At 40.9% G+C, this 24,781-nt stretch overlaps 2 protein-coding genes across 6 annotated transcripts in view; both read left to right on the forward strand.

Moving 5' to 3' along the window:
• Positions 1–6,212, forward strand: part of atp13a3 (ATPase 13A3) — a 31,623-nt gene extending 25,411 nt beyond the window's left edge. For both annotated transcript variants that reach the window (XM_079157578.1, XM_079157577.1), the window contains one exon: positions 763–6,212. In XM_079157578.1, coding sequence (XP_079013704.1) covers positions 763–960 — 198 coding nt within the window. In that variant the 3' untranslated portion in view covers positions 961–6,212. The remainder of the gene's footprint in view (positions 1–762) is intronic.
• Positions 6,213–7,249: 1,037 nt separating this feature from the next.
• opa1 (OPA1 mitochondrial dynamin like GTPase) overlaps positions 7,250–24,781 on the forward strand; it is a 35,393-nt gene continuing 17,861 nt past the window's right edge. The window contains exons 1-29 of one of the 4 annotated variants that reach the window (XM_079157221.1): positions 7,250–7,396; positions 8,389–8,713; positions 9,041–9,137; positions 9,328–9,435; positions 10,152–10,205; positions 11,873–11,955; positions 13,651–13,830; positions 15,527–15,580; positions 15,926–16,030; positions 16,120–16,206; positions 16,526–16,639; positions 16,860–16,940; positions 17,036–17,110; positions 17,207–17,278; positions 17,479–17,578; positions 17,766–17,896; positions 18,765–18,837; positions 19,074–19,146; positions 19,232–19,347; positions 20,301–20,365; positions 20,590–20,666; positions 21,844–22,009; positions 22,385–22,537; positions 22,748–22,856; positions 23,283–23,362; positions 23,468–23,608; positions 23,745–23,861; positions 23,968–24,061; positions 24,635–24,745. In XM_079157221.1, the coding sequence (XP_079013347.1) occupies positions 7,368–7,396; positions 8,389–8,713; positions 9,041–9,137; positions 9,328–9,435; positions 10,152–10,205; positions 11,873–11,955; positions 13,651–13,830; positions 15,527–15,580; positions 15,926–16,030; positions 16,120–16,206; positions 16,526–16,639; positions 16,860–16,940; positions 17,036–17,110; positions 17,207–17,278; positions 17,479–17,578; positions 17,766–17,896; positions 18,765–18,837; positions 19,074–19,146; positions 19,232–19,347; positions 20,301–20,365; positions 20,590–20,666; positions 21,844–22,009; positions 22,385–22,537; positions 22,748–22,856; positions 23,283–23,362; positions 23,468–23,608; positions 23,745–23,861; positions 23,968–24,061; positions 24,635–24,745 (3,070 nt within the window). In that variant the 5' untranslated portion in view covers positions 7,250–7,367. The remainder of the gene's footprint in view (positions 7,397–8,388; positions 8,714–9,040; positions 9,138–9,327; positions 9,436–10,151; positions 10,206–11,872; positions 11,956–13,650; positions 13,831–15,526; positions 15,581–15,925; positions 16,031–16,119; positions 16,207–16,525; positions 16,640–16,859; positions 16,941–17,035; positions 17,111–17,206; positions 17,279–17,478; positions 17,579–17,765; positions 17,897–18,764; positions 18,838–19,073; positions 19,147–19,231; positions 19,348–20,300; positions 20,366–20,589; positions 20,667–21,843; positions 22,010–22,384; positions 22,538–22,747; positions 22,857–23,282; positions 23,363–23,467; positions 23,609–23,744; positions 23,862–23,967; positions 24,062–24,634; positions 24,746–24,781) is intronic. The other 3 variants (XM_079157223.1, XM_079157222.1, XM_079157224.1) reach the window with 3 other exon arrangements.

Genomic DNA, 24,781 nt, shown 5'->3' on the forward strand with positions numbered 1-24,781 from the left:
TTCAAACCATTCTGTTCTGCGGCTCCGTTTATAGAGATAAGCTTCATAACTGCTCTTAAAGACGAGTATTTTACTTAATAACATTCTTACTATTGCTGAAAGCTATTTCCAAATTTAGAGTTACTGGTGGTCACTGTTCAACGCATTTAAATTGAGATGAACATGTTTATGACTGGAAAGTAATTGGTTTACTTTGAAGCTTGATCGAGTGAATGAGTAATGCTTCCGCCTCCTTTTAGAAGCCACCATAGATCCACCTTGCTGAATGCCCTACAAGCTGCACTCTTATTTTCCCTATTAGCTCCGAGATAACTGTAAGTCAATGCTGTCATGGTTCCTATCAAACACAGTATATTTCAAACCGAAGCATGGTTAAGGAGAACATTTGACTAGTTTTTTTTCAATCTGTCAAGATCTGCTGTGGAATCCTTTGTTTGATATTTGACTCCATGAGCTTGTTTTTAGGGAGTGGACTCGGTCTTTAAGCGTTCTACTGCCAACTCCCTCAAACTATTACCACGCTGAATTTAGTTTGAACTGTCTTGCGTGCATGAACCATTGTTACAATTCACCAGTGTAAAGAAATGTGCCTGCGTTGAAATGGCTCCTCTCCAGTTTTATATTTTGCATGCCACTGTCAGATATGCATTGGTCAGTAAAACCCAAACAAATTATGACACCAGTTAATGGAACATTTCCTACCTTTCTCTCCCTTTCCTCCTTTCATTTATTTGTTTGTTTTTCGGGTTGTGGCATTTTCAGGGGGTCATTGACCTGCGAGCGTACAAGTGTCTGTCCCGGCTGTGCTGCCCAAGCAAGATTACACCCAAGGCTCGCTACATGCATCTGGCCCAGGAGCTCAGCGTGGACCCCGACTGGCCTCCAAAGCCAACCACCACCACCGAAGCCAAGTCCCGCCCAGAAAATGGCTCCACCTATCAAATCATGACCAACTCCTAGCACCCCCCCACAGCACCTCACACTATCTAATCTATCCCTCCGATACAGGAGACGTGTACGCATATGCCGCGTGTTCAGTGAACGCACCTTCAACCTATTCAAATTACATTGTCATAAGATAATCGTTACGGTTCACACAGACTTGCGTCTAATACTGTAGTTCCAGAGAGTTTGCTGCAAAAACCTTAAGATTACACCGGAGTACCAAACACAGTCTCTCAGCACTCTTGCTCTCTCTGGCTCAACCACTCCCGCGGTCTCAGGTCTCTCTTGCTCGTCTTTTAAATGTAATTTAAATATCAGTGACATGTATTGTAATTCCCATTCCTTATTGCAATGTCTGTTCTCCAAAGCTGAGGAGCATTCAACCCAGGCTGGGAGGTGGGGTGATATGCCAGGTGGAATATGCGCGCTGACCTCTTCAGATCGACTGCCAATGCAGTTTTAATATCGCCTCACTTCGTCTGTGTGAAAAGGGTATAAAAGAGAGCCGAAGTAGCACCCCGCTACAGAGCTAGCTTCTGACGTCCAAGTGCTGTCAGAAATGTCCGGTAACGGCGCCTTCAGATTTCATTAGCAGCCACAGTACTGGATGTCAATTTTCCACGTAAAATAGCCTCATACGTCTGAGCCTTTCAGTATGGTCACTGAGGAAATAGAATAAGGAGAAGTACAGTATAGGATGAAAAAAGATGGTAGTTTAGAAGAATGGTTGTACTTTGGCCCTCTAAAGTACGACCCACTCTTACTTAGACGGCGAGTAAGATAATTGGTCGATAGAGAATGATTTTGGACTGTTTGAGGAAGAGGATGGAAGAAAAAGGTCTCATTGACCAACACTGTATGATCTGATCATATCATATACAGTTTTTAAAAGCAGCAATTCCTCTGTATTTCTGAGCTGCCGACACCTCACTTCAGTTTGTTCACACAGTAACAGTAACAGGCGGTGCAGGCTCAGATTGCTACTATGTAGTGGTCTTATACAGCTAATGTAAATGCATAGAGGGTCATTTTAATGAGCTAGCATTACCACCTGGCCAGTGCTCGTTAGAGAGTATTGAATCATAACCAAAAAGAAACGCTTTAAAGCTTACCATGGTCCCACAGGAATGAATGAAAAATAATAATTTGAGACCAGTATTCAAATAGTCTTTCAAGCACACTGTGAGTTGTAGGAGATTAGGAATCTCGAAACAACTTCAATTGCACACCTCCGGCAGAACTTCCATTTGCTGTCGAGAGCCAGTGATAGAGTTATGGAAAAGTACAGAAAATGAAACGGGGCATTTCCAAATTTTAGGCTCCGCATTTAATTTATGCTCTCAGAAATGTTGAAAATGTTATATATATATATCTCTTACGTTATAAGTAGGCAAGTTGGGTTAAGGGAAAGTGTTTTTAAAATGAATCACAGATTACAGTACATTATACATCAGATTGATGATTGAAGCTACAAAGTGATGAACCACCTAAACTTTTGGCCAAATTATGAGGAAAATGCAACCTCAAATGACTTCCTTATAGTCAAAACTTTAGTGCTTGCAGAAAGTAAAGGACTTAAAGAGAACAGTGAGGGAGACAGATGTGCTCATCCTCTCTTCACCACAAGCTGGGACCTCTGGCAGGATCTCATTGTGATTGTCACTTTGTCAGAGTTTACCTTTTTAAAGATATGTAGAAAAATAAAAAAAACGTATAAAGTTTTAGGCATGCTAGTAGATCCATTGGTCTGTCGGTCCACCAACCGCTCAATAACACTTCAGGATACCTCGGAAACTACTGACTGAATTCTCTTCAACTTCCGTTGTACGTTGATATTAATCCCTACATAGCATGCTAACATGTTAAATGTTAGCATGTTACATGATAAGTATTACCATACCATGCTAACGAGTCTGACAGGGAACAACATGGCCTTTCCTCTGTTGCTCTCCTCAGGCCAGACATTTGTCCCATTTAGTGGTAAAGATCTAACAGCAAATGTGTCCGTACTTTTCATCCACCAATAGATGTTTTTTCTAGGGTGTAATGAGCTTCACACTCTCATGGGCCACCAGTGTGACTATATTCTAAATTATAACCTCATGTTTTTGCATCCATGAGCCAGCTGAAAACCTCCCAAGACTTGCATGAAGCCAGCTCCTTAGCGTCACGTTCTGAAGACTTGATGGCTGCAATACCAGACATATTGCTACAAATACAGCATCACTGTAGAGCGTTTACATTAACATCTCTGTATTAAGAATAGTCTGCACAAGAAACGGCACTATTCTGTCTGTTTAGCGTGGACAGTTAATCACATGCATGAGACCATACAAGTCGAAGCCTCCTACATTTACAAACTCGCGTCAGATTGGCTCCCAAGAGCCATCAGTACTACTACAATTTATTTTCTAAAAACTACATTTCTTCCTATGGAAGACTGATTAAAAGCGTGATAGCAAATTAAGGTAAGGCATTGTGCACCTCATCAGCTTGCTGCACATTCAAAATATCCATGCTGCACATGATGGATGCTGACTACCGTATACACCTGTATTCATGTATTAAACATAGGCTACCTGCATTGAGAGTTAAGGGCTATATTTTATGTTTGCTGCTTTTTCTTTGACGTTGAAAGTGATGCTCCCCAAAAATCAATTCTTCAAGTATCAAACATTCGCTGTAAACGTTGAAGGTGGCTGTAAAAGTGTGTTGTGTCTTCCTCAACAAAAGTTTGACGATGGAAATACGGTTCAAGATTGATTACAATAATCCTGAGCTAACAGGTGGACAGCAGGGAAGCTTTTTTTTTTAGCCATGAATATTGTTCCATTGTAAATAATAGTAATTCATTGGATTCAAGCTGACCATCGTGCTGGAAGGAGAAGAAAACCAATGTTTTAGAGCCACCTTTAAAGCCACCAGTGATTGATCCTCAAAGGAAGACTGAGGGTGGAGTATCACTTCAAAGCAAAGACACCAACACACATGCAGCTGGTTCTCAATGTCAGTGTAACTGCTTAATCTGCCCAGTAGCCTGTCTTTCATGAATCCTATGGTTTAATATTAATGGTTTCAAATAGTGTGAGTGAGTGCTTATCGGCGGTTATGAGTCACGTCAAAAGAATGTCAAACTAAATGTAATGCTACTCTTCCTCCCTGACAAAATTGAGCGAAGTATTTCTCAAACATCAGGTAACAGTGCTGTATTTGACACTTAAAAATGTTTTATACATGACATTGCATTTAATTTGTCCATTCATTACTAATGATTTTATTCATATAGAAACATAATCACAATCCGTTATAACAAGTCTAAAGTTGCTCAGTTCCTAAAAGCCATCGTCTATTGAGATGCTCGTTATTTGCAAAAGTATTTGAAACTTTTGATCCATACTGTTTTTTTATGACGAGCTCAAATGTGATATGTGACTATAGTTTTCAAAGATAAATTGTTTATTTGATGAGCAAAGTATAGTATTTTGTTATTGTATTTTGTGCGTAAATTGTCAGCGTGAGAAGAAAGAAATATATAGTAATATAGATGAAAAAAAATTATTCTGATATGTTCAAAAACATGGGCCACATGGGTTTCTGTGCCTCTGAATACTTGGTGGCATCTTTTCATTTTGTATTTGCTTTCAGGGTTTAATTTTTATTTTTTTTTATCTCTAGATTCCTTCTGAGACTAAAACTGAATGTTGTTTAAAGAACATAATGTAATGCAATACAATGGGTATTCTTTTTTTTTTTTTTGTCCAAAGACTTTTCATCACATCTTAATTGGTCATTTGAAAAAGAAGAAATGTTCAGTTCTCTCAAAAATGTGTCTCTGCAGAATTGGACTGAACGGTGATAATAATAGTAGATGTTGGATTCTGTCTGTATATAAGACATGTACATTACTAGTGTGTGCATAAGAGTCAAAAGATTTAGTATAAAAATGTATGGGTTTTCGGATTATCAAAGGGCTGGTGTGTCTTTTTCTACTATTTTGGTACTGTGTTACAATCGGTTGTCTGTCTACCTTTTGATTTGTACTGTCTTGAATTTATTTGTACTTTCACTTCTGTTATGAAGTTGCATTAGCTTGGCTCTTCCTAATTTGGGCATGAATCCTGGGCATTTATTTCACGGTTTTAATTAGTTATTGTGACATGTGATTGGGGCACTTGGATCAATATTTGTTTAGTCTTGGGTAAAAACACAATGCAGCACATCTACTTAAGAGTTTGAAGAAAGTTGAACCGAATCCTGTGTGGAAACAATTATCTCTGCAGGTTCTTAAAATGTATTGACTTCTCAGCTTTTCTTTTGTCTCACTGCTTTGTGTAATGTCAAGGACCTGACACAAGAAGGGAATACAACTGGTATAGTGTGTATATATCGCCTCCTCTTAGCAAATTCAGAATCTGAACAACATATGACAATCTTGTTGCTTTTCTATTTAATCATCCAATGTGCAAATTTTACTTTGTTTGTCTAGGACTTGTTTTAAAAGATCATTTGCATCCACGTAAATTTAAATTGTAATTGGCAAAAAGAATGTGCATTGCTGCTCGATATCAACGGTCTATTGTAGAAGTGACTATATAGCTGCTAAGGGCAAAATGATTCAGTCTCAGCTGTGTAATAAGTGTGCTTTGATACAGAAAAGTTATAAATGTTATAACGTGCAAAGCGTAAATACTACTATTGCTTGTCTTCTACACTACAGTTTTGCCTTTTATTCAAACACAGCTATGTCACAACAATGGCTTTTATGCTGAAACCTCTATGCTCTTATACAGGTACAATATATACCGACTGTTGACAGTTAGCATTGGCCTCTTATTCACATCATGTATTTTAAACAAACCATCGAATGGCATTTAGATTGAGTCAGCCACTGAGTGTATCAAGTCTCATGTGGATGTTGTTTCCTCAGGGAAATGTGTCTATTTGTAATGAATAAAGAAAATAATAAAAGTTGACACCTAAACTGAATGACAATACAATGTTGGTAAAACCTTTTACTACACTCAATCTGTACGTAACTCTTTCATTACGGATATCTGGTGTGCTTTTTATTTGCAGCTCCAACACCTCAGCAAGAGGCACATCTGGGGTATATGTGATGTTTTTATTGGCAGAAATTTACTTTTTGGAATTTCTTTTGTACTTTATAATTTATTTTGTATTTATTTTCATTTCTTTTTTCTCCCTAAGGATTGTATTTCAGATTTATCTCGATTTCTTTCTTTTCAATAAATGTTCTCAAAATGGTTTCCTGCAAGTCTGAGTAATTTGTGTCCTTTGAGCATGAATGGGATACTATAATGCTGCAGACGCTCCAGCAAAGCATCTTGTTATATGTAGAGAATGGTGGGAAGGCTTAAAGTGGCCAATGTGTCGCAGAAATTCAAAATAGTGTTTATATAATATACCTGTTTACAATATTAGTTACTGTAATACCCAAGCGTAGTATCTCGTTAATGTGACGTAATCACAAGATATTTATAGACTTCAGAAGTTGACCAGGATCACCTAAATGTAAACAACTGAGCAGCACATAATGGATAGTGGGATACTGGATGCATTCATTCTAGAACTGCACTTCGGACGATCTAGCCCCTGAATTGGGACATAAAGCTTCAATCTTGTGCAGTTCCTCCTCATTGGTGTTGGCACTCCCCCTTATGTACACAGATACATTCCTATGTACATCAGGAGGCAGATGACCAGCTGCAACAATTGGATTTCCTGTCATTCTTATGAAAGTGAGACTAGAGACGGTGCTTGACAACCATAAAATATGTGATATGCAAAGTCCTGCCTATAGCAACAAGTACTTTACTGCACAGCATTTATCTAAATTCACACAACTAACCGCAGACTTATCTGTACAATAAATGTATTCATCATATGACTGGGCAGCTCAAGTTAATCTTTAACTAGTCTAAACTGCACCTGTTTATTCATGACACCTACCAATCATGTTGTCATTGTCGATGTATATGTCCCAATAGTTAGCCCTCATAGTGGTGTCTACTTTGAACTGAGGGAATTACTTACAATTCATACCATTCTGTTATTTTCAGTTTACAAGTATATTGAAGCAAGTACTGTCTAGTTGCCAAATATGATTATTGTATTATCACCTGATGGCATTACGATGATCCCACTGTCCATACAGAGAGCCCCTCTACCTCCTACAAATAGGAACTAGTTCACCGATGCGTTATCTGTCCGGTCTTATTTGATAGTAGTACCGTTCACCGGAAGTGGACTGTCAGTTTGGGCTGTGTCCTTGTTAGCTAACGAAGCTAGTTAGCTGCCATAACAGGCAAGCAAATGTGTACCATTTGGAAAGATGACTTAAACCGCGCTTGAAGAGTAATTTTGAGAGAGATTTGCGTCAACCCGCTGTTGATAGCAGCACCATGTTGCGTGTCGGGAGTAAAGCTGCCTGGTAAGTTGATATTTTATAAAGGTAACGACACCAGAAGCTAGTTGTGTTATCTTTGGTAGAAGGAAAGCACACAGCTATGTGGTCAGTTTGACAGCTGAGGACAGCGAAGCTAGCTAACTCTACCTATTCCATGTAAATAGTCGTCTTGTAAATCATATCGCTAATTAGACGCTAGGTAAGCTCTCTCCACAAACTGCCACCGACATGTATTTAATGTATTTATCTTCAAATCGACCTGTGCCGCTGCTGTGGATTTTGACGTTATTTTGACGTTGACCAGGTAACGCAGCTAACGTTAGCTAGCTAATCAGGTGTTTGGGGGGATGTGGTTTATCTTACATGGTTTTATTTGACATGCCTTTTACGCTCTAAGATTGTTTGCTAAGCCAAGCATATGATAGTTATAAACTTAACCTTGATGGATGTATTTACATAATGTAAATGTAGCATGGATATCGCTGTCAGGTAACGTTAACGTTGTTAGCATTAGATTACGTTATCTTTACCTTAAGATATGTACCAAATCTTCTCTTGGCCTGCATTTTGCAGCGTTGTGTGGTTCTACCCTATTCTAAAAGGACCACTAACAGAATCGATCATTTGTCACAGTGTGCCAGACTTGTAACGTAACACAACAGTAACTTATCTACGCACTCTATTACACTGGCTAACGTTACTCTCCCTAGATTATCTCGTAGGCTCAATTCACTGCTCCAAGGCCTTCACCTGATGATGGAGCCACAGGCTGGAAATAAAGACATTTGACTTACATTTTCTTAATTCTACAACAACAGCCACCAGTACTACTGGTACAAGCTATAGATTCCAAAGTGTCCCATTCTTATCTTGTAGAATATATTCTCTTGATACAAAAAAAATGTATGTTACTCTTTGTATAGAACCATCATCATCAGGGATAGAACTGTGTGTGTGTGTGCAAAAGAGGAAGGTGAGCTTGTGTAATTAATTTTCCAATTTCTCTGTCCTCTCAGCCTGGCCTGCAGGAATCTGGTCTCCACCAACATGGGGGTGAGATTTCGGGTACCGCTGCAGAAGCTGCACCCTCTGTCACGGGCCATCCACCACCGCTACTCTGGAAACACCAACCCCCAGCGACCCCCTCACCGCACGGCAGCCCGCTACTTTACCTCCATGTCACGGTTGCCCATGCGGCCTCCCAAGCCTCCTCCAGGGTCGGGGGGCCGTGGCCACCAGCAGCAGCGCAATTTCTGGGTGGTCCGCCTCGCTTCCCGGCTGCTAAAGCTTCGATACATTCTGCTGGGGTCGGCAGTGGGAGGAGGGTACACCGCTAAAAAGGTCTGCATTGAGTGCCTCTAACTCAGGTTTTCTGAACTAGTTTTTAGTTCTCAGTTACCGCATCTCGGTACGAGATGATACAGGATTTCATCCTGGATCGCGATATAAACACTCACAATAAGTTGAAACAGTTGCGGTAAACAGAACATGTATAGATGCCTACATAAATAGTCACCGACCATCTTATTTTCTAAACCTTTCTTCGGCAGTCAACAGCTGTCCCCTGCCTTTTTATTTTAGCTGTGATGGCACAATGGTGCTTATTGAAAACAGGAGAGGGAAAAACTTCATGTGACAATAACATAAACTTGTGATCTGTGTCTCCAGACCTATGATGAGTGGAAGGATATGCTGCCTGATTTTAGTGAATACAACTGGGTCATACCTGATTTTGTCTGGGAGCTGAGTGAACAAATTGATCTTGGTAAGTGATGCCATGTTTTAAAGTGCTAATACTCGGTCTTGTTTTCCTTGTGAAGGAATTGATTTCAGTAAGCAGAGGCAATTGTTCTTAGGTTGAACTTGAAAATATGTCTGCACAATTATGCGTCATGAGATGAGACTCCTGAGCTTTCTGTCTTCTCCGCTTGACCTGTTTTCTCTCGTATCCACAGATAAACTGGCCAAAGCTCTACCAGAGATGGAGGAACTAGCCAAACTACTACCCGACCTCGACAAGATAGGCGAGAACTTCACTTTCCTCAAAAGCCTCCTGTCCTCTGGTGAGTGAACCAAACCTCCACTATGTCTTCATAGAGTTACTGCATCATAACACAAATACAATGATTTGCAGACATCAGAGTGTTTTAGTCCAGTGTCTAGGTTTCAAATGAAGATAAAAGTAATTGTCTTCCACATCTGCATTGGTCTCTGCGTTTATATAATATATCCAACAGTTCAGTTAAAGTGAGGTATCTGTGGAAGAGACGAGATAACATAAATTTAGAGGAGGAAGGGGCATGAGGAAGTAGTCTGCTTCATGCTCTAAATTGCTGCTTTTTCTGCAACTCTTCTGTTTATGGTTGTGGATGCTAAATGATTCCACAAAGAAGCCTTCTTTATACCATGTGTTTATATACTGAATATATATAAATACATATTGTTATGTTATGCTATGTTAATTTCACTGTATTTACTTCTAAACATGATCTAAAAACAAATAGTTTTGTATGGCATCATGGTTGTGGTTTCATTTGCTCCTAGCGGTGTACAAAGTTTGATGTGTGCTCATCTCTTACAACAGTTTCTCATTAAGTGGCCACTTCACTGCAAGCTCCAGCACAGCAGCCACTTTTGTTTTAATACGCATCATTAAGCTGTGTCCCTGCTTTGAACACCATCCCTCTGCTTCTGTCTGTTATGATTTTTATATCTTGTGTTGTTCTTCCTTTCTCCTCCTCCCCATCCCTCCTGTCCTCCTCCTCCACGTTCTTCACAGGTGTGAGTTTGGGTAGTGAAGTCAAAGGAGCTTCTGGTCTGCATCTGTTATTAGGTGTGTAAACCCCACACTCGGTAGCACTGCCTACTCCCCTCTGTCCCACTGCCGCTGTTTGACTATCGCCACAATATTGGTATGTTTATGGTGGTTGTGGTTTCCTGCTCGCCATGGTTTGGCTCTGAAGGCAGTAGCGGGGCACCTTCCCAGGACTTTGGCTCCCAAGTTTGCAGACCAGTGACGCTGTCAACAATGGCGGTGTTCACGGTTAATGCAGGGTCTGTATTCATTGACATGTATGACCTGTGACTAGGATGGTGAATAAGTTTCATCTTGGACTGGATATTCAGACGACTATACATATCTATGCAGACATCCAATTTGACCCTGTGGCTAGCGTCTGTGTACTGGAGTAAACTCCAACCTCACTCTTTAAGTTTCTCTTCTTTCTGAAATATTTTAAAATCCTTTTGAGAACTTGAATGGTTACTATTCCCCAGTTCATATATGTAAGCTCAAGTCCAGTAAAAGAAAAGTGTTAAATAGTGGCAATAACCGGACATGGTTCCTGATCTTAAAGACAGATCCGGTGTTTGTCCTCTTCCCCTTTGAGTCTCTTTAACCTGACTGTGCGTGGCTGTACTTTTGTCTGTGTGGTTTTTTTGCCTCCTTTGACTTCCACCTTTTCTCTCCCCTGGCCTGACTGGGCTGCTTTCTTTAATTCTACTCACATTCACTAATATCTGGGGCTCAGTCTGCTTTTAGTTGGTTTCACTCAAATGTTTGGAAAACGCACAGAAAATACCTTTTTATATAGAACATTCGTTGAAGTAACAAACGTACACTAAATGTTTGTCTCTTGGAATGATGCCAAATGGTGGTAAAATAATTTATAAATAATGATTATAATAATGATATAACCCTAATATGCTTTACGGTCAATCTCACTGGTACATCATTTGTACAGACCGGACCACACCCTTGCTGTGAGTCATAAAACCAGCAAAGGAATGTTTCTGCCTCTTCTCAACTCCACACCCTTTTATGACTCAGGAAAATATGTTTTCCTTGACAGTTTCACCTTTTTATTTGTATATTTAGTGTCCTTAGATACTACATTTGACCGTTCACATCAGATTGCCGTGGAGTGTAAGTTTACATCATATAAATGTAAGTTAGGCACTTTAGACAAAGTGGATCATTGATTATAAAGCAGTGTTTTGAATTGTTTCAAAGATCGGGATTCTTCATTGAATTCCTTACAACAGTACATCTAAATGGAATCATCTATATCTAGTTTTAAATATGCTCGAAGAACTGCAAATGTGTTCAATTATTTAAGTCTATAGTTCAATGATCACAAAAAATCCATTGGACTGTGATTGCGTTTGGCAGTTTTAAAATGTTGGTGAATTGAGATTGATGGTCTATCTATCTATCTATCTATATATATATATATATATATATATATATATATATATATATATATATATATATATATATATATATATATATATATATATATATATATGTTGAAGACAGTGCAAGATTTTCCAAACATTTGAAATTCACTTCTCTTCTCTAATCGTATGCATGCTTCAAATGTTTGTTATCTGACATATTGTCGTTGTGCCCTTCACTGTGTCCCTAAGGTGAACATTCAGTAGTCAGAGATGCCGTATTACAAGGAGTCTCATTCTCTGTCCTTGTGCCTCCACTGCTAGAAACACCAGGCGATCCTCCGCTAAAAGCCACCGATTCTTCGACTGCAGCCACACAAGAGGGCAGCGACAAGCAGTACAAAAAGGTAAGTTGGTAAAACCTGCTGACACTCCTCAGCTCTGTATTCTCTGCAGCTTGGCTACCATTCAGTTCAGCAGCAAGAACGGTAGTGGGTTGAATCGAAATCTACTCAAAGAAACATACACATGACTTTGTATTGTTCAAGGCATAAAGCCGTAGCATTTAAGGGCCCCGAGGCACCACGGAGACCCCGTAGAGCGAGCAGCGACTGACCCGTCTCCTCCTGTGGTCCCACATAAGTTGATCTCAAACAAGGTCCTGATTATATTAACGTATGCACTCACAAAGCAGCTTTAATAGAAGTGACTCCTAAATGCCACAGACTTTGTAATACGGGGAAATGTAATATTTTTGAGTATGTTTTGATTCAATCCGTTCATCCGAATGTGAATGTGTTTCACGCGCCGGCGCCAGCTTTTGAGGCCATGTGGTAATGTTATCGTAAGAATGATCTTATCTCGTTTTATGACAGTAACTGTATGATTAAAATATATACGGTTTTACCTTTACCATGTATGTACATCATTGTGTGGAGTGTGAGCTCAGAGTTTATGCTCACTGCCTTAAGTACTTGTCACGCTTCTTAAATGTTCCACAAATCTAATGGATGGAGACATTCGTTTTGCTAGCTTTATATTCTCTGGCAGAACACTTCATTACTGTTGTCCTCTGTTTCTTGTTCATTTTGAGTTTTGTTCTTTTTTTGAAAAGTGTCCCTCTCTTCTATGTTTGTGTGTTTTTATTACTGTACAGAGTTAAAATATAAACAGTAATAACATGATGTGACGGTTTGACAACAAATATTAAGAAGAGCGGAATTTAAAAAAGAAAATAATTATGTTGGCGTTCCTCTCCTGTGTCCTGCTTTTATTCTGCAATCAAGGTCTCCAATATGAGCACATAAAACACAACACAACTCTCATATGTTGATGTTTCACTTCAAACTTTACTTAACAAATATTGTGTGTGCATTTCACAAAGCGGAAAGAAGCAGAAAAGTTCAAAGTTAAATACTGTCATGTTGGGGACCCCTGAACTAAATAATGTATGCTTTGTGCTTCGCCCCTGATGCAGCAATATCCCAGTGCTGGCTTCGCTTATTTTAATCATCATCATCACGTTGAGCATCATCAGACCGATGAGGTTCAAATCCGCCGAACATTATTGTGTTGCCCCACATTGTCGTCCTAACTTGGTTTTTATTTTACATTCACTCCCTTACTGTATTTTATACTGCTAGGTTTAAGTATGAAAGTCAGTTACGGCGTTGTCTGGCGCACATGGAGTCATTAATCCACAGTGGTGGATGATGGCGAATGAAAGAGAACACCGTCATTGTCGTTGCCACTTGCTGAGAGGTGCTGGTTGTGGTATTAGTCACCTCCTCTGCCTTCAGTCTGGCAACGTTTGGCATCTCCCTTTTTCTGTTTGAGAGAGACTGACTTTGTTGGCTAGTTCTGATGATGGTGGCAAGATTAACAAAGTCAAAGACCTTGATTCTGTTAAACTTGAGCCTTGGCTGAATCATCCTTCTCGAGCCTGAACAGCACCAATGCCAGTGACTGAGACACGGGTCCGGTTTCCTCTGTTGTAGCCTTGTGTTTGGATGCAGCATTTGCCTGTGTGGCTGAGCCCAGTGGCTGGTCGATGTCTTTTGTTGCTGCTCCTACCTGTCTCTCATTATGACGTACCCCAGCAGGGTCTGCTTGGCGAGCTCATTCTTATTCAGCAGCAGATCCAGCGGCACGAGGAGGAGGTCCGGCGGGCCGCAGCAGCCAATAGTGCGCGTCCCCCACCGCCAGAGCCTGCTCCCAGTCCGCCTCCGCCTCCGCCTCCGCCTCCGCCTCCGAACCCCAGTCCCCCTCAACAGAAACGCAAGGTGAAGGTCCCACCCCGCTTAGATCCGCCCTATCCCATTAAAGTCTCCTCACAGCTGCAGAGAAGAAACAGTTATAGACAAAGAGTATATTTATATTCTAGGACAAACACATTTCTACCAGCCGTCTTGTCAAATAATAGATGGATTTAACACCAGGCTGACAATCGGTGTTTCACTGCCCTCCGTGGTTAAAGGTGTTTCTGTTGGACCTCTGATCACAACCTGCATCCCTGATCGGTGTGGTTGGATGTGCTCAGTGCTCAATTGTGCTCTTGTAACTGTAACACACCCGACAGTGACGTCACTTCAGCAAGATTAGAAGCCACCACTGGAGGTCAGCAGAAACATGGTTTTCACCTGATGTTAAGTTGCTCATAAACTAACTGAATCTGTGAGAATAGAGCTGGTAATTTGACCATTTAAATAAAACTCGTTCATAAAAACAATTGGAAGATTAACATTTTAGAAGCAGTGCTCCTAAATACACAAGTCATGGTGGACACAACAACATGAACAGAATTACACAATAATGCATTTTAGTGCTTTGGCCATGCAATAAATGCAATGTTACAAAACATGCAATGCAAAACATCTTAAGATAGAATGCAACAGTACAACACAACCATAAATTAAACGACTCCCCTCTGACTGGATGTATTTATTGCATTGCTCTTGCATTAGATGGCATTATATTTTATAGATATTTGTGTCTAGCTCTCTACGTTAAGCCATCATTTTAAGCACATTTTATAATATGTGAAGAGCTTTAAAATTAGCCTGTCGATACTTGAGTATGTCCCCATAGGTTATCCAACAGTAGCCGCCATGTATCGGCCCATAGTCTGTCAGGCTCAGCTGCGGTTGTGGAGAAGGCATGCATGGACCTCCATAGCCCGGCTCCAGCAGCACAGTGACGTAGCTCAGTCTCACTCCCTCATGTAACTGGATGGATAATCACCAGCAGCTCTCCATTAATGTACGGAAACACTGCATGGAGTGGAGTGGCAACCAGCTGCATGGTGTGAGCTGCACTTTTTCAAGTTGCCGTGAATGGACCCAGCTATGTAATAATTGGAGAGTTGTCTTTGTTGTCATCGACAAAGTAGAAGCCTTAAATGTAATTATGGAAAGTCAAAACATTTGAATAGACTGAACATTACTTGCAGCACACTGCTTGTTTTATAGTGTAGTTTTTGATAAAGTAGTTTGTTGTGTCTTAAGTTACCTTCTCTTCTGCTGCCAATCCCATTTGTTCATGTTTGTCTCCTGCTCTCTGTCCTGTCTCTCATCCTGACAAACAAACCGAGTGTACAAATAATTTAATCAAATGAGGTTTGCCCAATCATGAAAAAAAAATCAAGCTGTTATCACTAAATTATTTTTGCAATTGAACTAAGCTGTGTTTTTCAGGGCTCACTCTGTGATTTGTGCCTGTTAATGTTGATCGAAGCTGAGTAATACCAGAATGCGTGGTGTCTGCCTGACATTTGATTTTTGTTCCTCTCTTTATGCATTAACTTATCTCTCAACCCTGGTTCTCTGTAATACAGTGTGCACGTAATGAACCTTCGTGGTGCTGGTGGGATTTCGTGCTTGTGAAGTTGCACAGTGAGAGTAACGGGAAGCCCTTATTTTCAAAACGGAGAGGCGGCGTTCACTAACTTTGTTGCTGTTCTTTCTCTATTTCGACCTCTAGTCATCAGACAAAGAGAGGCTCGACCAGCTTCAAGAAGAACTGCTCCGTACGCAGGTACAGTAGATTGTTTCTTTTGATAAAAGCTATTTCTAAAGGGAAACAGAATTGTTTGGATGTCATGCAACTCATCCTAATCCTATTTAAGAGGTTTTATTTTTTAAATACTGTATGCCTTAAATCTGCCTTACAAACTGCCCAAAAAGTCAAATTGGGAAAGATCTTTGTCATACCTACATGAAGAATTAATTGTACTACACTCAAAAATGTGGTAAATCCCACAATTCTACCATTGCATCAAATACTGCCACCAGGTTTTGGACTAAAACATTATTATGTTAGATGTTGAGTCTTAATGATGCTAGTTGTGTGATTGATTGGATTCTACCGTTCATCCCACAGCTAAAATATCAGCGCATGCTGGAAAGACTGGAGAAGGAGAATAAGGAGTTAAGGAAAGTGGTGCTGCAAAAAGATGATAAAGGGATTCACCGAAGGAAAGTCAAGGTGGGTTAAACACTCAAGCACATGCGCTCAGTAAACACGATGATGCACACTAACATTGATATTCATTGCTGTTGTCTCATCTCATGTAGAAATCCCTTATTGACTTGTATTCTGAAGTCCTGGACATCTTGTCAGACTATGATGCCAACTACAACACCCAGGACCACCTACCCAGGGTAAGGATCAGTCAAATGTAGTCCCACTGTTCTTGGGAAATGGATTCCTATTAAAAATGAGGAAGATATTATTTTTTTGTTGCAGATACAAATAAGGCAAGAAAGATGCTAATATCCCAAATCTTGTTTTGTCATTTATTTTTGTGGTGGAATTGGTATTTTGATTTAAATGAATCCCCTTAACTCCAAATTATTAAACTTGTATGTCATGTTGCTTGGATTCTGATCACTTAATGCCCTCCATTACTTATTCTACTTTGTCCTTATGCCTGTATTTTGTCCAACCCCTCACCCGCCTCCTCCTCCTCTTCTGTTTCAGGTGGTTGTGGTTGGCGATCAGAGTGCTGGGAAGACTAGTGTGCTGGAGATGATAGCCCAGGCCAGAATCTTCCCCAGGGGCTCAGGAGAGATGATGACCCGCTCTCCTGTCAAGGTATGTGGGACCACACTGGCTGAGGTTTGCGTAATCTTTCCTTTTTAAAAGGACCACACATATTCTCAGAATTTGTTGTCATGAAATGACCGCATTGACAGCCATTGTTCGCTAGAATCGACATGGAATGATGTACTTTGTGAGAGGTAAATGTGTAGGAACCCAGTGCTGATGGATTTTTCTGTCTGGGCCCTTGACGATACTCATCTTGTCTCTGCAGGTAACACTAAGCGAAGGCCCACACCACGTGGCGATGTTTAAGGACAGTGGCCGAGAGTTTGACCTTACCAAGGAGGAGGACGTAAGTCACGCACTCCATCCATCTAAGATGAATTTGAGCACTTTTTTTCCCCTGTTAACATAATTTCATCTGGCTTCTCATCCTTTGTTCTGCAGCTCGCTGCTCTGAGGCATGAGATTGAGCTGAGGATGAGGAAGAGTGTGAAGGAGGGACAGACCGTCAGCTGTGAGGTTGGACATAGTGCTTCCATGCAGATTTATTAACAAAGCAGCTGCTTACATCTGTGATGTTTCATAGAATAAATATATTTATTTTTTGCTTGTCAGACAATATCGTTGAGTGTCAAAGGCCCCGGCATCCAGAGGATGGTGCTTGTTGACTTACCAGGAGTCATCAGTGTGAGTATACATTCTTAAATTCAAAAGGCAAATGTTTACAAATGTATTTGAATGGATACTATCTGTAATGTATACACATGTACATTATTGTACTGGTTGAGCTTTGTACTATCAAAGCCAATAGACAAAACTTGTCTTCACACAAATTCAGTAATACAAACGGTCATAAAAAGTAATTTTTATAAATGTGTGTCTCTCAGACTGTGACTGCAGGCATGGCAGCAGATACGAAGGAAACCATCTTCAGCATCAGCAAGGCATACATGCAGAACCCCAATGCAATCATCCTCTGTATTCAGGGTGAGGCTTGAGTTTATACGTATTTACAAGCAGCATACGTCTTTGTGAGCAGGGAGGTGGTCTGTCAGGGGACTTAAAGAGCCCTCCATTTGAGCAAAACGCCAATCTCAATCTTTTATGATTTTCATCCTCCTTGTTATATCTACATCACTGTCATATATCCTGTGCCCTCCTCGTCTCTCTTCAGATGGCAGTGTGGATGCTGAGAGGAGCATTGTAACAGACTTGGTTAGCCAGATGGACCCCCACGGGAAGAGGACCATCTTTGTCCTGACCAAGGTGGACTTGGCTGAGAAAAACCTGGCCAGCCCAAACAGAGTAAGATGGCTTAACTGTCCCAAAAATCCAATACAACAAAATGTGACTTCATATGTAAAGGATTATACTGACTATTAATGCCTTGGCACTTATTCACAAATTTCATCAGAAATATATACAGTAAAGGAGTATAAGCAAGGAAACGCTTTCTCTGCAGTCTGCAGCTCTGCAGACTGAATCTAGCATGAGGCTGCGGCTCATTGACTGCAGTTCACTTTTGCTCAAAACATTTTTTCTGAGGTAAAACTGCTAATAGTAAAACTATACAGTAAAACTCCTGCTAATTTTTACTTCAAGTGAAGAGTGAAAGAGAGGCACCATCAGCACAGTGTACTTAAAGTTACTGTGAGGATGTTTTAACTGGTTATGAAATATACTGATGCCTCCATATGATCTTCGTGTGTGTGTGTGTGTGTGTGTGTGTGTGTGTGTGTGTGTGTGTGTATCTATCTATCATATGTGTGTGTGTGTGTGTGTGTATATTCCGCTACAAATTAGATGAAATCTGATTTTGGGTATTGCACTACTTGTAATGAAAGCATGGATCTGTCTACAGGCTCTTCATTGATGATCATCAAAAGTGATATAGTAATGAAGTCATCCCTAATTGAATGGCATTAATTTAGCAGAAATAGTGAGCATAGATGGCCTAAAGCTGAATTTGATTAACAAAACGGCTGCATTTGCAGATTTCAAAACGGTTGCAAACCAGTGTGTAACGAGTGAGTGAGTGAAGCTATATGCAGCTGCTCCACAAGAGGGAGCTCAGCTCCTTTTATCTAACTCAGTGGTCCTTCAATAAGCTGATGTTGTTGATTGTACAGAGTGGACTGTTGCCAGAATTTCAGAAAGTCCTTTTGTCTTTCAGATCCAGCAAATAGTGGAAGGAAAGCTGTTTCCCATGAAGGCCCTGGGCTACTTTGCAGTGGTGACAGGAAAAGGTAACGTCTACTAGGAATCCATCTTGCTGTATTTAATGTCATATTATTTCAGGTCATGATCGAGCTATTTGGAGGTTCATAGTGGTTTTTCCATGTATTGTTATTTGCTGACCCCTGTTTAACCTGAATTATGTCACACTGCTACTGTGATTAGATACATATAGTTATTATTATGTATCAAATCTAACATTAACCTAAATTACTCACATTGTGTTCTGCTGTCTTCTTGTGCGCAGGGAGCAGCGGTGAAAGCATAGACTCCATTAAAGACTATGAGGAAGAGTTCTTCCAGAACTCTAGATTACTAAGGCAAGTTACACGTGATTCACCAAACATTAGTGCTTCTTCAAATGAATTAATTTAAAGCTGACGATGAATGTATGTCTGTAACTAGGGACGGCATGCTGAAGGCCCACCAAGTGACCACAAAGAACTTGAGTCTGGCCGTCTCCGACTGCTTCTGGAAGATGGTTCGGGAGTCTGTTGAGCAGCAAGCGGATGTCTTCAAAGGTATGACTGCATATGTGAGACTCTTAGCATGATTTTAATAGTGTGAATGAACATGGTAGGATTTGATTCATTAACTGTACAGGGAACAGGTGCTACTACTCTCTCCCCTCCCTGTATTAGCGTTACTCAGCCCCCCCCCCCCCCCCCCCCCCGCCACACTTTTCCACTCTCTCAGTCCTGCTTTCCAACTGCAACTAGCCCAGACAATCTCAAGCCCATTGCTAAGAGCACAGGAGATTTATGGCCATGAGACTGCAGTTCCCATAGGCCCATTGTGTGGCATATCGATCCATATCCCATCAAATCGCACACAGCCGGCCTCTATCCTCCATGCTTGGCGCCGCTGTGGCCCCACAAACCGGCAATTAGCCTAATCTCCACTGTGGATAGGGAGCTGTGGAAAGGGACAGCAGGCTGTGTGTGTGTGTGTGTGTGTGTGTGTGTGTGTGTGTGTGTGTGTGTGTGTGTGTGTGTGTGTGTGTGTGTGTGTGTGTGTGTGTGTGTGTGTGTGTGTGTGTGTGTGTGTGTGTGTGTGTGTGTGTGTGTGTGTGTGTGTGTGTGTGTGAGACTTAAAACTATGATTATTGATAAAGAGTGTGTGTGATTGTCTCCATCCCCTCTACTCCTAAGGGACCAGTTAAGAGAGCGAGTGTGCAAAGTCCTCACCAACATTTATTCAAGGAGAGGCACCATTTGCAGTGAGAAAAGCTGCATTTATATCATATCAAGTTCAAACAAAGCAGGCACTGTCCCTGCAACATGCCGGAGATAAGTTTTGTCAAGGCGTGAGACTGAGCACGTGCCAAATAACACATTTCTAGGTTGTTTTATTTAGATATTTTAAGGGGCTGGGTTTAGTTTAAGGCCATATGATGAAATTATTCATATTTACTTGTGTAAAATGTAAAGTTAGATATTTTTCATTCATTTTTCACTGTCTCTGCTCACCACAGCATCTCGCTTCAACCTGGAGACAGAGTGGAAGAACAACTACCCTCGTCTGAGAGAGCTGGACAGGGTGAGAAACACTAACAGCAAGTGCACATAAATGACACGTATTGCTCTTTAATAGATGCTCGCCAAACAACAACAACAAGTATGAAGGAAAGTGATTGGAAGCTCATTGGTGGCCCTTGTTTTGTCAAGATAAACATAAGAGTTTGGAAAACTTAAAATGGTGTGCAACTGTTGTTTTATAAAGACATTAAGTTACAATACAGATGTTGTTGTGTTTTTTTGCAGAATGAACTCTTCGAAAAGGCCAAAAATGAAATCTTGGATGAAGTCATTAGTTTGAGTCAAGTGACCCCACAACACTGGTAAGTTAATGACAAGCTAATTTCCAAACAATGTTATCAGTGTTAATGTTTAATACCGATAAAACTCCTAATTATACAGATAATTAGGTCCTGATTTTCTATTTTTATATCAAATATATACATTTCAAAACCATTTGCAGCACAAACATTTTAAACTTAAAACCTTTTAAAGTTTTCATGTTTGTTTTGTTTGTTTATATTTTTGGAGTGAAGACGTGTCCTGTTCTCAAAATGCACAGCGCTTCCGCCTGTAATTTCGTCAAATGTCAGTTTTGGCATTGCAAATATAGATCATCATTTTGTATCCACTCTGTGTAGGATATTGGTCTTAATGAGATGCCACCTTTATGAGGACTGAACTGTGTTGTCTTTGCCTGAAAGCAATTATATCATGTGTTTGCACCAGACATGAGTTGAAAGCTATTTTTAGAGCTAATTGCAGGTCTATGTCTTGCTGTATTTATCTGTGAGTGAATGTAAAGTTCCTCAATGAAGACAACCTTGCTTAGTGAGATGTATGCACGGTGTTGTGGCCATCCCTAGTGTGCGTGCCATCAGTTCTCCCAGATCAATATTTTGATGGATGGCCCATGGAGCAGAACAGGGGTGGCCCTGTTAGCCAGCAATATCGGAGATAGCGCTTATTGACAGTGAGGAGTGCTTCCCCGAACAAAAGGGGAGCCTAATGAAATATGAGTGCGTTTATGATAAATGAGGAAGGCACAACACCGGTCTGGTCTTCGGGGGACTTGGTTAAGGTTTTGTTCCATTGTCACACTGCCCTGGAGAGATGGAGCGAGAGTGTGGAGGCTGTTAGCTGCTAACAGGGTCAGACTGGAGCTTGTATTGGAATCTGCAGCCAAGTGCAATTGTGCAGCACCGACTACAAGTGAAAGAAGCTCAGCCAAAGAACAATCACTCTTCACTCATTGTTTTCTTACCCCACCGGGTCACTTAACTGAACCGAGCTGGACACAACTTTGTTACAAACACTCTGGCTTGTTCGATGCATCTTAAATATACATCTAAAAAGAATCATCAGAATGTAAAAAATAAAAAAAGTTACATGCATCTACGATGTGGTCGAAATCACAACGGCTAGAGGTGCCAATCAAAAGATGTCTTCTTCCCTCTCGTCAATGAGGAAGTTTGCATGACTTATCTTTTACTCTTCCAGGGAGGCCATCTTGCAGAAGAAGCTGTGGGAACGCGTTTCCACCCATGTGATTGAAAACATCTACCTGCCTGCTGCCCAAACAACGGACTCCGGTACCTTTAACACCACCGTAGACATCAAGCTCAAGCAGTGGACCGACAAGCAGCTCCCACACAAAGCACTGGAGGTAACGCTCATTGTTTACGTCTTCATAAGACTGGTCATTATTTAATACAGATCGTTTAAAGGGAGATGTCGACTGTTAAACTTTGGTTAAATCAGATCTTATAAATCGATCATGTGCCATTACGAGGACATTTTATACATTTAATTGGTTTATGAGTTTGTTCCTGTTGTGGCATTTTTTTCAGAAATAAATTATGAAGCCAAAACTTATTTATTAAAGAATGATTTAGGATTCTACTGATGTTTAAATTCTATACTTTAACGTTGTAATATACTCCTGTTTCTATTGTGCCCCAGACTGTAGAACAAATATTCAACCAAGAAATGGTTGATGAGCCTCCTCTTTCTTTCCCCACTATACTTGGCCACCCATTAGGTTGCCTGGGAGACACTGCAGGAAGAGTTTGCTCGCTTCATGGCTGAATACAAAGGCAAAGACCAGGACGACATTTTTGACAAGTTGAAGGAGGCTGTGAAGGACGACAGCATCAAGAGGCACAAGTGGAATGAGAGGGCCATGGACAGCCTGGTAAACACACAGTAAATCCACTCACCCTGTGTGCAAGGGTACAGAGACACACGTTCATGATCACGTGCACCGAATATAAAGAAACTGGTCTTGCTAACATTGATGCACATACCCCTTGATGCTAACTGGATGTGGCACATCTGGTAGAATACTTGATGTGTATTGCATTTACTTTGCAGCTCAACTTTCTTATTTCCCTGTGTGTGTCAGAGGGTGATCCAGCACAATGCTCTGGAAGACCGCTCCATCACGGACAAGCCCCAGTGGGATGCAGCCATCCAGTTCATGGAGGAAACCCTGCAGTCACGCCTCAAAGACAGTGCGTTAGCCATAATGCCCTCATGCAGTGTCACTCAGCCAGTACTAGACTTACTTCCCAGTCTTATCAATGTGATCATTTTACCTGTCGAAATGTGTAGAAGTACAACAGACACAGTTACATCATGTTCAGTGCCTTCACCACCTGGCCTTATATTTCCTCCCCATTTGGATGGTGTTCAAACATAGTCATGTCAGATCTATTTAACAGAATGTTATAAAAGATATTCTTCAATTATCATCGGCACGTTTGCCACATTTTGATGTAAATTGGTTATTGAGTCGCAGACACATAATAGGAAGAGGACAACTTGTGATAAGTGGTCGTGCATCCTTGCTATCTTGCCTAGGCAGCTCTAGTCGTCCACAGCTCTGTTTCTGTGGTGCCGTGAATGCTCATGACTTTTGCTCTTCTCTCTCCTCGTAGCTGAGTCAGTAATCGGAGATATGGTGGGTCCAGGCTGGAGGCAGAGGTGGCTGAACTGGATGAATCGCACACCAGATCAGGTCAGAGTTCAAGGGGTTTCTCCTCGTACTGTGCAATAATCGAAATGGCCATCTACTGTACATCTCAACACCGTGCTCACTTCCTTCTATTTGACCTTTTTATAGCACATTCGTAACGAAACAAAGAATGAGCTGGAGCGCTTGCTGAAGCTACACGATGAGCACACAGCCTACTTGGCCAATGACGAGGTCACCACAGTCAGGAAGAATCTGGAGGGACGAGGGGTTGAAGTTGACCCTGTGCTGGTGAGATAAAAATACCTGCATCTCTGACATAACATAAAACACAAGCTTGCTATATTTTCAGCTGAAACATGCATTCAGTGCTTCATTATGCTGCCATCCATTAACTACTGAATTACTGATCTCCTTACATGGTCAGATCAAGGACACGTGGCATCAGCTGTATCGCCGACACTTCTTACAGAAGGCGCTGTCTCACTGTAGCCTCTGCAAGAGAGGCTTCTACTACTACCAGAGGCACTTTGTTGACTCTGAGGTAAGGAAAGAGGATGAGTGATCCCGAGTTGTCTTTCTTTTAGAACTTATGTCCCTAATTATATTTAAAGTGAAAAGCTAAGCTGTGTGCCTGCATGTATTTCTAGTTGGAGTGCAATGATGTGGTTCTGTTCTGGAGGATCCAGAGGATGCTGGTCATCACAGCTAACACGCTCCGACAGCAGCTCACCAACACTGAGGGTAAGGATAAGGGATACGAAATATGGTATCCATCATTTAAATATAAAAAAGAAAAAGACAAATTTAGATTATTTTGGAAATCACATTTTGATTATATATCAAACTCTCTGCCTTGCATTGCCTCTCAAGTTTGGATTAATTGTGTATTTGTTATCGCTGCAATGTTTACGTCATAACAGTACCACTTTTGGTTATTTAGGAAGGAGATTCAACACAGAGGTCAAAGGACACGGCATTTGTTTTCTCTGCTATATTGTTCAAAGTGGTCCAAATATGGTCAACTGGGGCAGCTGGGCTTTGTGATATAATTTACCCGAGATCCATAACCAGTCACCGATAACCATTCAATTGGGATATTGGTCTTAATATCAGTACATTCATACATCGGTCACCTAAAGTGAAAATAGACAATTCCTCTCACAACCAGTGTAATGATGGTAAAATATGTGATATAATTCAACAATAGAGAGAAAAATCTAAAGCATAGTTGTTTGATTGAATATTGGTGTGTGTGTGTGTGTGTGTGTGTGTGTGTGTGTGTGTGTGTGTGTGTTCCTCCTTTTGTCCTCTCAGTGCGCCGACTGGAGAAAAATGTAAAGGAGGTGCTGGATGACTTTGGGGAAGACGTGGAGAAGAAGACCCACCTCATCACTGGCCGCCGAGTTCAGCTGGCCGAGGATCTCAGTAAGACGCACAAAGACTTGCAGCAGAAAAATATGA

This window comes from Pholis gunnellus (assembly GCF_910591455.1).
Source record: "Pholis gunnellus genome assembly, chromosome: 4".
In the NCBI taxonomy this organism is placed as follows: Eukaryota; Metazoa; Chordata; class Actinopteri; order Perciformes; family Pholidae; genus Pholis; species Pholis gunnellus.